Source organism: Saccostrea echinata, unplaced genomic scaffold, assembly GCF_033153115.1.
Source record: "Saccostrea echinata isolate AGI-Se365-2 ecotype Australia unplaced genomic scaffold, CSIRO_AGI_Sech_v1 ptg000025l, whole genome shotgun sequence".
In the NCBI taxonomy this organism is placed as follows: domain Eukaryota; kingdom Metazoa; phylum Mollusca; class Bivalvia; order Ostreida; family Ostreidae; genus Saccostrea; species Saccostrea echinata.
In genome coordinates this window covers 6,197,100-6,213,493 of record NW_026889774.1, presented here as the reverse complement: position 1 = coordinate 6,213,493, position 16,394 = coordinate 6,197,100, and the positions used below count along the sequence as shown (strand labels likewise).

The following is a 16,394-nucleotide window of genomic DNA, read 5'->3' as shown; positions in this document are numbered from 1 at the left end:
TGTTTTTTAAGCTTTGTAGTGATAAATGTAATTACTTGACAGTTAATTGCATTGATTATTTAACAAAATAAAGACAAAAACAAATGAATGAATAATAACTAGAAAACTAGAAAAAAAAAATATTCAAACATTTGAATTAAGCTTCATTGGTTTTAAAATTGTTACATCTTTTAAAGTATGTTTAAAAGCAAATGTGCTTAAATAAATGCTACATAAACATAAAACACCAGCAGTGCTACATCTATAGACAATGAAGGCACATAATTTAGGATACACTGTCCAAAAATAAGAACAAGTATCGCCTTTTATATGTCTGATTAAAAATGATTCATGGAATCCTCTAATCGTTTTATTAAACAACAAAAATCAAGAAAAATACAACAAAATTGGTGCTATATCATAGCAGAACCATACAGATTCGACTATCTTCAACCATATTTAAAAAACATGAAACAAAAAAAAAAACAACTAAATCTAAGAATACGTTATGTCTAAATCCACTTATAAATCAGAATAAGCGACAGACTAGACATTACTAAATCTACCAACACGAACCTACATTTGTAAATAGTAACTAAAGTAGACGTAAAGTCTAACACTGGGTCATTATTGACAACTTCTTTGTTTGGATTTTCTTTGCATGATTCTGATGCGTTTCAAGAAAATAATCCTTTGGAGGAATATCGCCGAAGATAAAATGTGCTTAAAATATATATTTATATATTCACATGCAACTCCAGAAAATCATGCCAGGAAAAGGACAGATTTTTGTGTTTTCTTTGAGTTTTTTCCCTTTTCTCTTCAAAATTTTTTTTTCCAAAAATAAAATTTAAAGTCAACTGGACATTTTCACTTTGTCAATGAATGGTGTTGAGGCATTTTCCTCCTCTGCTTTTTGAACGGAGTCAATTATCTCCATAAATGTACCGCTTTTTGAATGTGATAACGAGGCGTGGTATCTCTCTCTATCTTCTGGCTGACTGGGCCCCCAACTTTCTAGAGGGGTTGTCAACTTGTTCCACCTCTGCAAAAGAGAATACGGTGGTTGCTTCATTAAGTTAGGTCTCCAACACTTTAATATTTTCTGAGACACATCAACAATTACACAATTTTCGTCCCCAACATAAGCTTGTTGTACGAGAAGCATTTAATGAATTAATTAGTACATGTAGTTACTTCTTTTCAACACTTGAAATTTGCTGAAGCACATCAATAATAAAATGATTTTTTTTCAAAAGCTAAATGTAAGAGAGACCTCTGATGATTTTATTGGTAGTTACTCCCTTCCATATAAAATTTTAATGAAATATGTGAATAACCAGTGCAAAATTTCAGCATGTGCTTTTTTTTTCGATATTAACTCTATTTCATGGAATAGTAATTGAAACAACGATTTTCACCTCACAAAGTGTTCCTTCTGAACATATAAAAGACGTGATAGCAATAATTGGAATCGGAAGCATTGATGCCACACCAAGACACCATCCAAAAACTATGGCCCACTCGGGATATGCTCTCCCATCGTATGTAACAGGTCCTAGAGTGATGACGCTGAATAACCAAATGCCCTGTTCAATTATAATTTTTTTTTTAAAATAAGGGTAAGAGTCTTACGTGAATATCACAAAAAAGATCTAAAAATAGATGATATAAGAAATGTTCAATAAAAATCAATATAAACAAAATAAAATTACCAAGATTATAGTTGGTGTAATATATCGCCACATTATATGCCAAATGGCATGAGGTTTGTACCCAAGCATTAATTCAATGTCTTTGTAAAATCGCTCTGTGCCTGAAATATACCATTCATCATCAATTGAAAAGTAACGTGATAAATTGTAAACTATGAGGGTATGCATGCATTCACATGTATCTCAGTTCTGTATCAATACAACAACAGTCTAAGATTCTCAAAAATGTCAACTTTATGAGGCAATATAAATGTAAATATATTCCAACAGCTCGTACCAATATTATTAAAACTGAAGCAGAAAACATTCTCAGATCCGTCTTTATTCCATTTGGATAAGAAAAGCAATTCAGAAGACATCTAAATATTTACCATATATCCATGCAATAGCCAGACATTCTGTTAGGGAGATAAGCATTAACGAGAAGCTAGCACAGTACCAATCCATTATCTGCAGAACGTAAATTCCACCCTGAAAATAGAAATTTTGCGTAACATTTCAGAGAAATCTAGCTTCTGTCAACACACTTAAAAGGAAACGATATGAATTCGTTCGATTTCTTTTTTTATGTACATTTTTTTATCAATATTAAAGCTGAAGAAAAAAAGGTGAAAATTTAATAACTCTTAACAATCAGCTTTAAGATTATTTCATATTAACACATATATATCTCACCTGTGTAATGCAAGGAAGACCCAACAGAAATTCAAAGAGACAGGCTAAGAAACAAATCAGTGTTCTCTTCTTTCGCAATAAATGTGGGTATTCGTCCAAAAATGCTGATATGCAAGTTTCAACCATACCAAACTAAATAAAATAATTTTTGAAATACTATAACATCGGATCTTTTATAAATTAACCCTTTTTTCCTTTTAACACTATAGCATGTAAATATGAAGGCAACAAAATATATCAGATATCTATAATTGCTTCAGTCATATCTTTGGAAAACCAAATTTAAAAACACAGTGATTTCAAATTTAGATATTTACACATCATTGTATTCTATTTGCCATTTCTTTAATTTAGATAAGATAAAGCAATTACAAATACTGAAAAATATATAGTAGTTATAAAATCACCACTCATAACCTGAGTATGATACTAATAAACAAGCAGTCTGATTTGGATGCATTTCTGTTTTTATGGGGTAAAGGGAATTTAGTTTTGTGACCACATTAATTTACAAAATTTGTAAGTATTGAGAAGTTATTTGGGGTAGAAAGATGTCCATATTCTTGGGTAAATATAAAAGCATATTCATTTAATTTTACGAAGAAGTAACCTAAAAATTAAATTGTACACATTAAAAAAAAACTAAAACAAATCCATGGGGTGAAGATATGTCATTGAAATGTTAATTGATCATGCTTAGGAATATAAATTTACATTCCTCCCTAAGGATGAAATTAATTCACTTTATGCAACATCACCACATCATTATTTTAAAAAGGGGACTGTGATTAAATATTTCTCATATGAATATTTTCACCCCGTATATCGATATCCTAGTTCCTCAAATATTTCAATTTAACATCTATGTTTCGATCACAAAATGGACATATAAAAACCTATTTGACTTTCAGCCTGGCGATGCCTGTTCGAGGCCCCCTTTGCTTCTGTTGCCGACCATACCTGTCTCAATGAAGGAAATCAAAATCATGTAACACACAACACTATCTCAAACCGATTTTTCTTTGAAATTTTTGAGAAAAAAAATATCCAGTTAGTCCAAAAATCGACTAGATTTGGATCCAACTTTGAGTCCAGACAATCCAGATGAAGCAGAAATATATGCATTCGCTAAATCTGCATGATAAATATATTTTGTCTGATTTATAGAATGCATAAAGATATATCTGATTGAATTATTGAACATAAATTAGAACTTTGAAGTATGTGTGCTTTATTTTCCAATCTTTGAAACCGGAAGGTTTAAACATGTACGAATTCATGGAATTATATATTTGAAGCATCAAAATTGAACAATATCACGCTTTGTAATATATGAAGTAAAACTACATACAGTGTCCTTTTTTTTAAAAAAATCGTTTTATGTTTGGCTCACGATTAAGCAGTTTCTTCACTGCATAGATATATATTTTTTAAATTGTTCAAAGACACGTTTTTGGGAATGAAATCTATGCACTAACTATTTGATTAAGGGAGAATTTTTATTGCAAACTTCAGTATACTCACGATCAAATTCTAAGGAATTCTTTGTCAACTGTTTTGCAAATAATTAGATTTCAGTGTATATCTACTAAATGTACCTAATCTTAAAATGTTCATGACGTGTACATAACAAATTTGATATGGATCCTTTGTATTTTTAAACGGGGAAAAGAGCAGTGCTAGGTAACGACATCTACAGATTCTTAAATGGATACTACATGATTACGAAAGCTGAACAGGGGCCAGGCCCTTATTTCGGCAATTTGGTAATTGAGCAAAAAGGTTTCACAATAAAACGTTATTTTACTTTTGTTGATGTACATGACTTTAATATTATCTCGAGCTCTCTCTCTCTCTCTCTCTCTCTCTCTCTCTCTTGTACAATTACACACCTACTGGCAAAAAACTAAAGCAAAATTCATTTACAACTTTACTCAAAAGGTTCATTCATTCAATATTCAATCATTTATATACAAATACTCATGCGTTGATTGACGAGCATATAAAGAATTGGATAAAAAACACCCTGTCAAAACCAGAAAGCGTGATATAGAAAGCATTTTTAAAAGCATGAAATACTTTTCTGAAATGCTTTCAATTATCAAAGCCAGGATTTCAACAAAGTGTTTGTTACAGACATGAAAATAATTAATTTCACAATGTACCCTTGTTTTTCTCTAACACTCTGTTTCATGTATTTGCTTACCTGGATGAATTAAAAGGTCGACCTTACCCCCAAAGAAAAGCGCTTCACATTCACCTTCTAACAGAATATAGTTTGTTTCATGTATACAAAAACTGTTAATTTTGAAAATGAACTTTTCAGCATGGATAACATAGTTGCTCCTTTCAATCTTTTAAAAATTAATCTAAAATATATATATTTTCAATTCAAAATATCTTAAAATTTCCATATTTAAAAGTATGGGTTATTTTTCAATTTCAGAAATATACATTATTTTCTTATATACCCTCCCAACACAGAATATAATTTTTTTGAAGAACTGACAACACTTTAAAGCACTTTATATGAAAGATAGTTTGTGTTAGATGACCTTTTAGGCACTTTATATGAAAGATAGTTTGTGTTAGATGACCTTTTACAAAATGAAAATGCTAACATTTTCAATGTCATTTTAACTTATGAGTGAATGGAGTTTAACGTAACTGAAAACAGCATTCAATGCAACAAACCATACAAGACTGGCTAACCAATTATAAAAGCTGGTTTCATGACTATGCAACAAACAGGATTTTTTTCTGACCCTTTCCTTCACTTAAAATTCAAGTCATACAATGTACATGTACTTAAACTTATAGCACACTGTCCTTGCATCTCTGAATTCACACTATGAATACATCTATATGCCTATTGTAATTTTGAAACATAAATCTCATTATTACTATTTTGATAAGAATTTTCTGTGTTGGGATAGTAAACAATACCTTCAAACAAAATCGGAAGTCATTTTAAGATTACATTCTCTGCAACTTTGTTTTCCATATATCAGAAAGAGTAAAACGTCTTTTTAGCTTGGGTAAAACTAACTCAAACTTTATCATTTATAAAGAAAAAATTACAAATATTCCATTATATATATAGTTGATACAGTAAAACACTCTAAAATCTACACATGTTAATTCAGAATATTTTTCACCTCTGAAAAGTTTGATATTCATAATTCTCATTCTGTAATATAAAACTGCTTACATACTTGTGAATGGTGTTGCTTTCTGTCTAATGTTAATTTAAGGTAACAGGAAAATATTCAATTCAGTCTACTTGAGAGTGTCAAATCACATTTATTCCATTTTTCTTGGCTCTTTCTCGAAAAACAAGTAAAGGGATTTAGCAACAAAATTTTTACATCAAAAATAGTCTTCACCAATTTTAATTTCTTTATCTAAATCTGTGTGAAAGGTTGTACAGATATGTGCATAGAATATTTTGATTGGTGAACCACAATCAGTGATTGCTTTCAATAAATATTCAGAAACTTGTGTACATGTTCCATATGTAACCATCATATAACCATCTGTTCTACATCATTTCTTCAATATACCTGCCTTACCTATTGATTCACCTGCACATCTTCTTGGATAAATTTATAATATATACAAAACATTCAAATGTACGTGCACTTTTAAATGTTTCAACATAATATGCTTATTGCCTTGAAGTTTACAAATGGTTACATGTACTATCTGATTTAGTTATCTTATTTATCTAATAGGGTTTTTTCTTTATTTTTCTTTTGTTTTTGTTTTGAAAAAAAGAGCCTTCACCATGAAATTTGGAAAAATGAATAAGTTCATCTTTTAAATATCAATTTTTTTATCATTATAAGCATTTTCAAATGTAATAAATAACTCAGAAAAGGTTACTTGACCTCTCAAATAGACTAGGGAACAGAAAATGTAACGTAAATGATAAGGAGATGAGGTTTTAGCTACCTGGCTGTCCAAACCAATGGTGAATAACATCAGAAAAAATAGAACTGCCCACATAGGTGAAATGGGGAGGTTGGCAACAGCTTCTGGATATGCCACAAATGTTAATCCAGGTCCTATGGATAAAATATTTTACAAATTTAGTTTAACATTAATGCCTTGAACAAAAAAGTTCATTTCTGAATTTTGATATTGACTAGTATTTAGCTATTTGAAACCATTAATTTTATTTCTTTCCAGAATATTTTCAACTACCAAATATACTTTTCTCGTGAAATAAGTAAGAAAGAAAATTTTATCCTCCTTATCCCTTAATTCTCTGAAAATTTTGCAACTTCACTGGATTTAATTCAGCATTGTTTTTTTTCTATAATAATAAGTTATGTTTCTACATTCAAGCCTATCTTTTCGGTTTCTAATGACTATTAAATTACAAATTGTTTGCAAAAATAGCTTGAAAATCAAAGATTTAATATAATTCTAATTTGGAAATTTGATCATTAATTTAACAGATCTCTCATGAAATTTTCTATCAGTGTGAGTTGCTGGTGTGTTGATTAATTTAATGTTTATACCTTGACTGACAACATTTTCAACTGTTGTATTGGCGGACTCTGCCATGAATCCCAAAATGGAAAAAATCACAAAACCCGCAAAAATGCTGGTGCTGCAGTTAATTATGGGCACCAACATTGCATCCCTTAAAATAAAAATAATAACATATATGATTATAAACATGGGTGATGATATTCTAACACCAAAAATACGTCTGTTTAGCGTTGGCCATGGTCTACTGACCGACTTTACTAACCTTGATATTGAAAAAAACTAATATGAAACTTCATCCGCAGCTTTTAAATTCATACATAATTAACTGTGTTTCATGTTGAAAAATAAACCTTATATTAAGAAAACGGTAAACAAGACTACAATATTATATTTTTCTTCATATTAAGCTTACAGAAACGGGATTATTTTCATATTTTATTGATCATCATACCTGTAAATATTATTGCTGAACCTGTTATAACTGGCCATAGTAATAATTCCTCCCCATGCCATGCCCACTGAGTAGAATATCTGTAGCGCAGCATCTCCCCACACCTACCACACATCAAAATCAAACATATATTATTTTATCATTTCGAAGAATAATTCTGTATTTTGTAAAACTGGGGGTGGGTTCGGGGTGATGTCGGGGAGGGGGGGGGGGGGGGTGAAGAGTTTCATTGAAAATCTTAGGACGAAAAATGTCTACGAACTTCCTGAATCCAATATACTCCAACCCCTCCCTTTTAACTTGTGAACGTTATTTATTAATACACACGGGACCATTGAAACCTCAAAAGAAGAGCTTAAGAATTGCCTTCACAAAATTTCTCTAAAAGATAATCATTTCTGAGGAATTTCGATGATGACTTTCTGAAGTTACACATGGCTTCACATGGTGCTTAAATGTATTTTGTTTGGCAAAGATGCAGAATTCAACTTTGCCAGTAATAATTCTTTCGGTTGAAGCTGTGTTTCACTTCCAGCAAGAGTGAAAAGATAACATAAAGCCTATCTCACATCTGTAATTTGCCAACTTGAAAGTACAGAAGTAACACCAAGTTAATAATTACAAAATAGATGGTACACTTTTTTTCTTTCTCTGGATGCTAAATCACAAAAACCTTTCCCCGTTTGTGTATGAAAGTAGAGTTAGCTTACTTTAAGCGAAAGTTCTGAATGTCTGCATCTCTCAATTTTTGGTCGTTCACACTTTGTATTAGATTGAACAAGCGGAGGCTTACGGGCCTCAGTGCTCATCCGACTGCCCATTCACTATTCACTGTGACAAATTTATATGTGGATGTCGTTAACTGAACCCCTTATTATGGTCGATAAATTACAGTCTTACAGTCGTCCACAACTTCAACAATGTTAATTTACAATATAGTAAGGCCTGACTTCAACTTTACAAGTTCTAGCCTTTTTGTCTTATGAATATCTTAATATTTCTGTATAAATCTGCGCCCCAAGTCCATGTCCAAACATGAAGCTACTACATGAAAAGGAACCTGGGGTGGGGGTGCCCCCCAGTAATTTTGCCGATATATAGAATACTATAGAAAACATAACTATATGCTTGTGCCCCCTCAATGAAAACGTCTGATAACCTTTTTTTTTTTTTTTTTGGTTATAAGTGCCTCCCCAACTGAAAATGTATGTCTGTGCCCCCCAAACTAAATTGCTTCTTACGGACCTGATGCTGACTTAATTATTATGACCCTGCTGGTTTTCTCCTCCATGATTTTGGTCAACCCTTAAAAAAATGAAGGGGGTCCGAGAAAGGGGGATCCTAAAAAGCATCATGTTCAAGCTTGTCCTACTTAGCCAACTATGTTTTGGATTTAATTTTCAAAAAAGAAATATCAGTCATATAACTGCAGAAAATTACGTCGGTCTTTAGAATGTTTTAAAAGATTTCTTCTACATATTCATAATACCTAATACCATGTAAATCATAACTATATTGTGACCCTACCCTAACCGAAGGGTCCATGATGTGAACAAATCTGATTTTAACCTAAACTACTGTTCCTTTCTTTTTAAAGATTTTCCATTTATTAAAAAGATATTATCTGCTACGACCCCAGTCTTGCTTATAGCAAACTTCAATACATCTATACTACCTGATGATTCTTGTATAAAAATTTGACTGCGGTATTTGTGTTCTTCTTGAGAAGATTTTTATTTTTTTATTTATTTTTTTATTTATTGTAATTTTTGTATACATATATTTAACTTTGACCCCCTATTTCTCATACTAGTCCCACAAGCCATGATATGGAAAAAATTTTAACAATACAATACTATGTATTGAGAAGTTTCCAAAATAAGTTCTGTCTTTTCTGGCCAAGCGGTTCTTTAGAAGATTTTTAAGGGATCTCACACTAAATTCTGTATAGTTTATATTTCTTTTTTTTTATATATATCCCCTCCATATGAAAATATTTTTATCCCCTTTATGCAATGATGCTCTATGACAAGTTTGGTCGAAATTGGCCCCGGGGTACTTGAGAAAAAGATGAAAATGTGAAACTTTACACACACAAACACACACACGATGAACATAATAAATCCTCTTACTCAAGTTTGCAAATATTTACATTTGATTATCTATTTAGAGAGCAAAAAAACATTGCTATTTCGAAATATCGATCGAGAATATTCTGGGTTCGTGTTCAAATTAGGTTTTTGTCACGGGAAGTAAATACGACTCCTCTTTCGTATATTGTGTTCTATTTTCAAACTTATCTTTTAAATTCAATATCTGTGTCATGTATCTAACAAAAGAAATTTTCCGCTATTTTGAAATTATATACATACTGTTAACCGCTGCCAAAACAAACCACTTATTTTTTAAATTTATTCAAAAATTTAATATAATACAATCAAAATTTATCAGTCGATTGCCAACCATTTGCTCAGATCTTCCTCAAGACGCATGCTGTGAAAAACTCGCGAAATATCCATAACATTTGTTGACGCTCGTTTAAAGTACAATGTTATTTTATTACGAAACCTTGAACATGCTAAAAGAGCTTTTTTGTACTTGGAACTATTTTCTCCAATTAGTCTGTGTGGGTTTTTTTTATTTACCTGGTAGTCAGCCAGCCTCTCCCACTTCGGTAAAATGTAGAATTTAATGCCGTTCACTGCACCCGGCAGGGTTACTCCTCTGATCAATAATACTAGCAAGACTAGATATGGAAAAGGGGCTGCAAAATGCATCACCTGAAATAAAATAAAAATCTTTAATGCAATACATGTGTATATATCTAATTACGGGATTAGCAGTACTCTACAGAAAAGCTTAGCTTCAAACGTCCCAAATTCAAGAGTAGTATTAAGCAGAAAAAAAAATATGTTTTAACAAACGTTTATTTATGTGTTTATATGGTGCTGATGACGAGATTCCGAATTGTCTTCTCCATATAGATTTCAAAACAATAGAACAGTCAATATAAATCTATTCAAAATATTGATTAATAATACTAGGATAAGTAAGAACATTTTATTCTCTTATTTCATCATACATATACGATGTTCATATACCGTTTAACATTTGTTGCATTAAAAGTTATGGTTAATATATATAATTCTGATGATTCATATATAAGAGGAATTGTTGAAGAGTCAAATATACTTGTATATCATGTTCAACACCTGTTCAAATGAGTCACCAAAATTAATATCGTATCTGAATGAAAATTTCAATCAATTTTTGATCTTTGCTAACAAGGATATAAGGATGCGTTCTAGGTCAAATGACTGTTAAATGAAGACAAAAATAATTTGTTTTAGTTGAATGTGCTGCTAAGTTTTTATTATGTAAACCACAAAACAATTGACACTGTATGTTGCTCAATATTTTTTTTTAAGCAAATCTTCAAAATTTGAGCACTTGACATTATCTAACGAGAGGTCACTTTTATTGTTTGGGTGAAGACTTGCTTAATACTTCTAGCTATTTATGGTCGTCCTATTTATGCATGTACTTTAATCTTATTGAACGTATGTGTGATCACAACTGTGATTCTACTGAGGCCCAAGTTCAACGTACCTTTCCTAAAACTTTGACACCTTTAAATAGGCACAAAAACACGGTGACCCACGCCAGAGTCAAGCAAATCAACAGCTGCCATCGTATGGTACCCGGATTGTTTATTCCTTCAGTAATTTCTAGAACGTGCCGTCTGCAAGAAATAAAAAATAAATAATAAATTTTAAAAAATAACAGTCTTTATATCTTCTAGAAAAGCAATATTGACCATGATGTGATAAATTCATAATCAAAGTCGACATAATGAATATACAAAATACATCAATTTAATAAAAGTGAGGAGAGATTTAATAACAAGAGGCCCATGGGCCACAACGCTCACCTGAATAACTTTGGCCCTGCTGTTCTTCACCAGATGATCTTTTTGTAATACCTATTGTGGCCCCGCCCTACCCACGGGGATCATGATTTTAACAATTTAAAATCTACACTACCCTAGGATGTTTCCATATAAGTTTCAGCTTTACTGGCCAAGAGGTTCTTGAGGAGAAAATTTTTGAAGATTTTTCCTATATATTTCAAAAACTTGGATTCCCTATTGTGGCCCCGCCCTAAACCCAGGGGTCAAGATTTGAATTTCTTTAGAATTTACGCTGCCCCAGGATGCTTCTACAAAAGTCTTAGCTTTTCTGACCAAGTGGTTCTTGAGAAGAAGATTTTTTTTTCTATATATTTCAATATAAAAATTGGATTTCCTATTGTGGCCGCGCCCTGCCCCCAGGGGTCATGATTTTAACAATTTAGAATCTACACTACCCCAGGATGCTTCCACATAAGTTTCAGCTTTTCTGGCCTAATGGTTCTTGAGAAGAAGATTTTTAAAGATTTTTTCTATATATTTCAATGTAAAACTTGGATTCCCTATTGTGGCCCCGCCCTTCCCCCGGGGTCATGATTTTAACAATTTAGAATTTACACTACCCCAGCATGCTTCCACATAAGTTTCAGTTTGTCTGGCTAAGTGGTTCATGAGAAGAAGATTTTTAAAGATTTTTTCTATGTATTTCAATGTAAAACTTGGGTTCCCTATTGTGGCCCCGCCCTTTCCCCGGGGGTCATGATTTTAACAATTTAAAATCTACACTACCCCAGGATGCTTCAACATAAGTTTCAGCTTTTCTGGTCCAATGGTTCTTGAGAAGAAGATTTTTAAAGATTTTTTTTTCTATATATTTCAATGTAAAACTTGGATTCCCTATTGTGGCCCCGCCCTTCCCCCAGGGGTCATGACTTTTACAATTTAGAATCTACACTACCCCAGCATGCTTCCACATAAGTTTCAGCTTTTCTGGCCCAGTGGTTCTTGAGAAGAAGATTTTTAAAGATTTTTTCTATGTATTTCAATGTAAAACTTGGATTCCCTATTGTAGCCCCGCCCTTTCCCCGGGGGTCATGATATTAACAATTTAAAATCTACACTACCCCAGCATGCTTCCACATAAGTTTCAGCTTTTCTGGCCCAATGGTTCTTGAGAAGAAGATTTTTAAAGATTTTTTTTTCTATATATTTCAATGTAAAACTTGGATTCCCTATTGTGGCCCCGCCCTTCCCCCGGGGGTCATGATTTTTACAATTTAGAATCTACACTACCCCAGGATGCTTCCACATAAGTTTCAGCTTTTCTGGCCCAGTGGTTCTTGAGAAGAAGATTTTTAAAGATTTTTTTCTATATATTTCAATGTAAAACTTGGATTCCCTATTGTAGCCCCGCCCTTTCCCCGGGGGTCATGATTTTAACAATTTAGAATCTACACTACCCCAGAATGTTTCCACATAAGTTTCAGCTTTTCTGGCCCACTGGTTCTTGAGAAGAAGATTTTTTAATGACCCCACCCTATTTTTGTCTTTTCTTGATTATCTCCCCTTGTAAAGGGGTTTGGCCCTTTATTTTAACAATTTAAACTCCCCTTCACTCAAGGATGCTTTGTACCAAATTTGGTTAAAATTGGCCCAGTGGTTCTTGAGAAGAAGTCAAAAATGTGAAAAGTTTACAGACGGACGGACAGACAGACAGACAGACGGACGGACGGACGGACGACGGACAAAATGTGATCAGAAAAGCTCACTTGAGCCTTCGGCTCAGGTGAGCTAAAAACAGTATTCACATAATTAATTGATCAACACACAGTAGTTCCGACAAAAAAAATATTTTTGAATTTATGAATACTCACGTCCAAAACTCCTCGCTTGCTGACATCTTTTTGCCGACAAGAGCCGCTGCGTTCGCCATTGCGGCCACAGTCCCATTGAAGAAAGTACTATTTGTGTTAGATGTATCATTGTATGTAGAATTTCCCAGGGAGAAGGTTGAAACATTACCCCGAGTAGGATTGTGAATATTTCCTATTCCTACAACGCAATTTTTCGTATTCCAGTCATTATCACACGTACTCCAAGGCAGAACTGCCCGGAAAGACATGTACAGAAAATACAACGTCCAGGCTACTATCACGTTATAGTAAATACACACGATTGCAGACACCATAACCATTCCTACTCCAACACCTGAAACATAAATACTTTTCATTTTTAAGCAAGAATTTTATGTTTTTGTAGTTTTTTAAAACCTATTTAAGTGTTGTTTGATATATTTTTTTCTGATATATGTGAAAAGTAGATAAATTGAAGTTTTGAACATAAAATGTTAGAAATTCTTGCAAATTTTACAAGGTTAGCATGGTAAGATTTGCCTAACAAGGGCAATGGCGTATTTTGCTGTCTCTTTGAAAGATTTTCTTATTATCCATTAAAAAAATTCCCACAATGCATATTTCTATTGCTAGGAAATATGCCAGAAAGATCACTTACTTCATGAACTTTGTGACTTTAAGGATAAGGGTCAGTAAACTTTTCCCAGGGCCTTATCAATGGGCATTGCACCTTAAAGATTGCCCTAGGCAAGTATCAATGTACAGGTAGCCTATTGTTATAGTCCACATAACCTCACATTCACAAGGTAAATGTATTGTTTTTCAAAACATGTCAGTTGCCAGTGCTTATCAGTTTAATTTGCACCAATTGCCCTTGTCTAAAGTTCTATTGCACGCACTGCAAATGAGAGAAAAAAGTGGGAATTTTCCATGCTTATTTCGCTGACTGTTGCAAATTCTACACGTTGCATGCATGAATCGATTTTTATTTCATCACAAAATAAGGAGAAATTTCCTGCACCTTTCTTTGTTGTTATACACCGACAAGTATACGTGTAGTTTCCGGCTTATAAAATACAACGAATTATCAGTTTTCTTCCGGAAAAACGTAGAGAAGCGGAACCTTTTTAACAAATGAAAATTCAAGTATGGTAGTGCTCGAGTGTTGTAAATAATGTTATGTGTAAACGGACACGTAAATTACAACATGCAAGTATAGTGAATGAAATAGTTAAACCATGTGGCGCACAGACAAATTTCTTGCCAGTGATGGGCAAACGGGTAACCAAGCCACGGACAGGTAAACCGGCCGTTATTGCCTATAAACTCCTGCTCAACATTGATCTATCTTACCTTTGAACAGTGGGCACATTCTCCATACTGAAATTGGACTCAGACTAGAGAACTGTCCATAAGACGCCTCCAGAAAGAAAAGAGGTACCCCGCAAAGGACTAGAAACATCACATAGGGAATGAAGAAAGCACCTGAAAATCAATTACCTTTATTAATTTTAAGAAAATACAGTAAATATCATTTCTTCTAAATTTAAAGAAATCTATAAATTCCACATTTTGACCTGTCATATCTCTGTAATTCTAACGTTTTAAAAACTTGCAATTGCATAAAACGGAATCATGAATACCCTAAAAAAATGTTGCGACATTTAATAAAACCGGCGAAATATTCATTTGCCGCAATTACATTTTACACAAGTTATGTCCTCGATGGATCCATTAATGTAGTTTCGGAAAATAAAATATCGATCTGATCAATAGAGACTGATAGAATTCTTTTGTTGACTATCGCTACGTGCTCTGCAACACCATTCTCTGATATTTTAATTTTAACTTTTATGGCAAAATAACATAACATTCCAAATATTTTTTAAGTAAGGAGCTTCTTTCAAATATTAAATATCTTTAACGCTAATCTCGCGGTATCCGTTACGGAAGACTAATACAATACGGGACATTTCACCAGTCAAAAATAGGTCAAAGTTTTAAGGTTGTTCTTTCACCACTGTGATCTAGATAACCAAGTCACTGTCCGTTTTTTCCATCCTTATAATTCTTAAACATAGGCTAAGCTTGATCCTGTTTTTACTAAATCGTCAGGACATTTTCACTGTGTCATCCAATTTAAGTACATTAGTACTCCTGCATGAAGCGCTATTATAAATATTTGTTTACAAAGTCAGGAAAATATACATGTACATGTAGCTGTCGAGGCCTTTTTTTTTTTAATATTTAAATTTTTTTGGTTTTTGTTTTATGTACTCCGACCCCCATTTCTCAAGGTGGGTAGGTGGTAGGTAAGTAGTGTTTTTCTTTTCTTTAGAACGCATTGATAATCGTCATTTAAACGACTTTTAAAAATATTGATGTTTCATTATAATATATACACTAGACAGCAAGACAGATTTTAAATTATTGCTGTAAAAACATTCAATCTAAAAAAAGCGTCTTTGGGAAATGATAAACCTTAACTTTAAAAAAAAATCTGTGTTTCAGTGGAAACAAAAATAAATAAATTTAATTTAATTTAATTTAAAGTGCTGAAAAAAAAATGATCGGAGAGCTGTGATTTTGACGGGTCGCTCAGGCTCAGAGCATATCAAACAAATCATTTTATTTTTAATTTTGGACCCAACATATTAATTTGAAAAGTTATCAGTAAGGGTATTTACAACTGTTAGTGTAAATATTTTCATGTCAACATATCCTTCGCATTTTTACGGTATATAAGTGATTAAGTGGAAAAAAACTTCCTCCACTGCTTTGTTGTGTGTTTACGTAAACTACATATACTTGTTTTGTCAATTTACTGAGTATACAAGGATCACAAGAAAGTCTATATGGATAACACGGCTGTAAGCAAGACTTAGTTCTTAAATTTCATCTCGCGATTCTTTACATCTAACGGAAACCTTTCACTGTCATTAAATGACGACGTCTCAATATTCCAACACAAATTAATCACAAGTAATTTCTCTCTCTCTCTCTCTTTGGTTTTACTATATACATGTATACATTAATCCATGCGCTATTAAATAAATCTTTTACTTCTATAGCATATTTTTACTTTAACCAAACCTCAAACATTAATACTATATAAATATCAGCATAATGAATTCAGGCTTTTCAACAGGCATGTGAGGTATGATGCACATTGTAATTTAGAAATATTTCCCAAAGTCTACACAAAGAACACACATCTTGGATTCTGAAGATTACATTTACATCCATAACGGAATGTGTAATTATAGACAATGTTTATTTTCCTTGATTTTCCACACCTCGGGCACAACATTTCA

The 16,394-nt window shown here is 32.6% G+C and overlaps 1 protein-coding gene and 1 long non-coding RNA gene across 3 annotated transcripts in view; one reads left to right on the top strand and one right to left on the bottom strand.

Annotated features, from left to right (window-relative positions):
- Positions 1-566: 566 nt before the first annotated feature.
- Positions 567-16,394, bottom strand: part of LOC133191915 (sodium- and chloride-dependent GABA transporter 1-like) — a 26,621-nt gene continuing 10,793 nt past the window's right edge. For both annotated transcript variants that reach the window (XM_061327672.1, XM_061327673.1), the window contains exons 3-14: positions 14,434-14,565; positions 13,102-13,435; positions 10,930-11,062; positions 9,966-10,100; positions 7,321-7,424; positions 6,896-7,020; positions 6,324-6,436; positions 2,370-2,501; positions 2,066-2,165; positions 1,695-1,795; positions 1,401-1,568; positions 567-1,024 (exon numbers count right to left, since the gene is read on the bottom strand). In XM_061327672.1, coding sequence (XP_061183656.1) covers positions 836-1,024; positions 1,401-1,568; positions 1,695-1,795; positions 2,066-2,165; positions 2,370-2,501; positions 6,324-6,436; positions 6,896-7,020; positions 7,321-7,424; positions 9,966-10,100; positions 10,930-11,062; positions 13,102-13,435; positions 14,434-14,565 — 1,766 coding nt within the window. In that variant the 3' untranslated portion in view covers positions 567-835. The remainder of the gene's footprint in view (positions 1,025-1,400; positions 1,569-1,694; positions 1,796-2,065; positions 2,166-2,369; positions 2,502-6,323; positions 6,437-6,895; positions 7,021-7,320; positions 7,425-9,965; positions 10,101-10,929; positions 11,063-13,101; positions 13,436-14,433; positions 14,566-16,394) is intronic.
- On the top strand, positions 12,167-13,032 carry LOC133191917 (uncharacterized). Its single transcript, XR_009721764.1, has 2 exons — positions 12,167-12,772; positions 12,803-13,032. It is a non-coding gene; the product is annotated as an uncharacterized LOC133191917 (long non-coding RNA).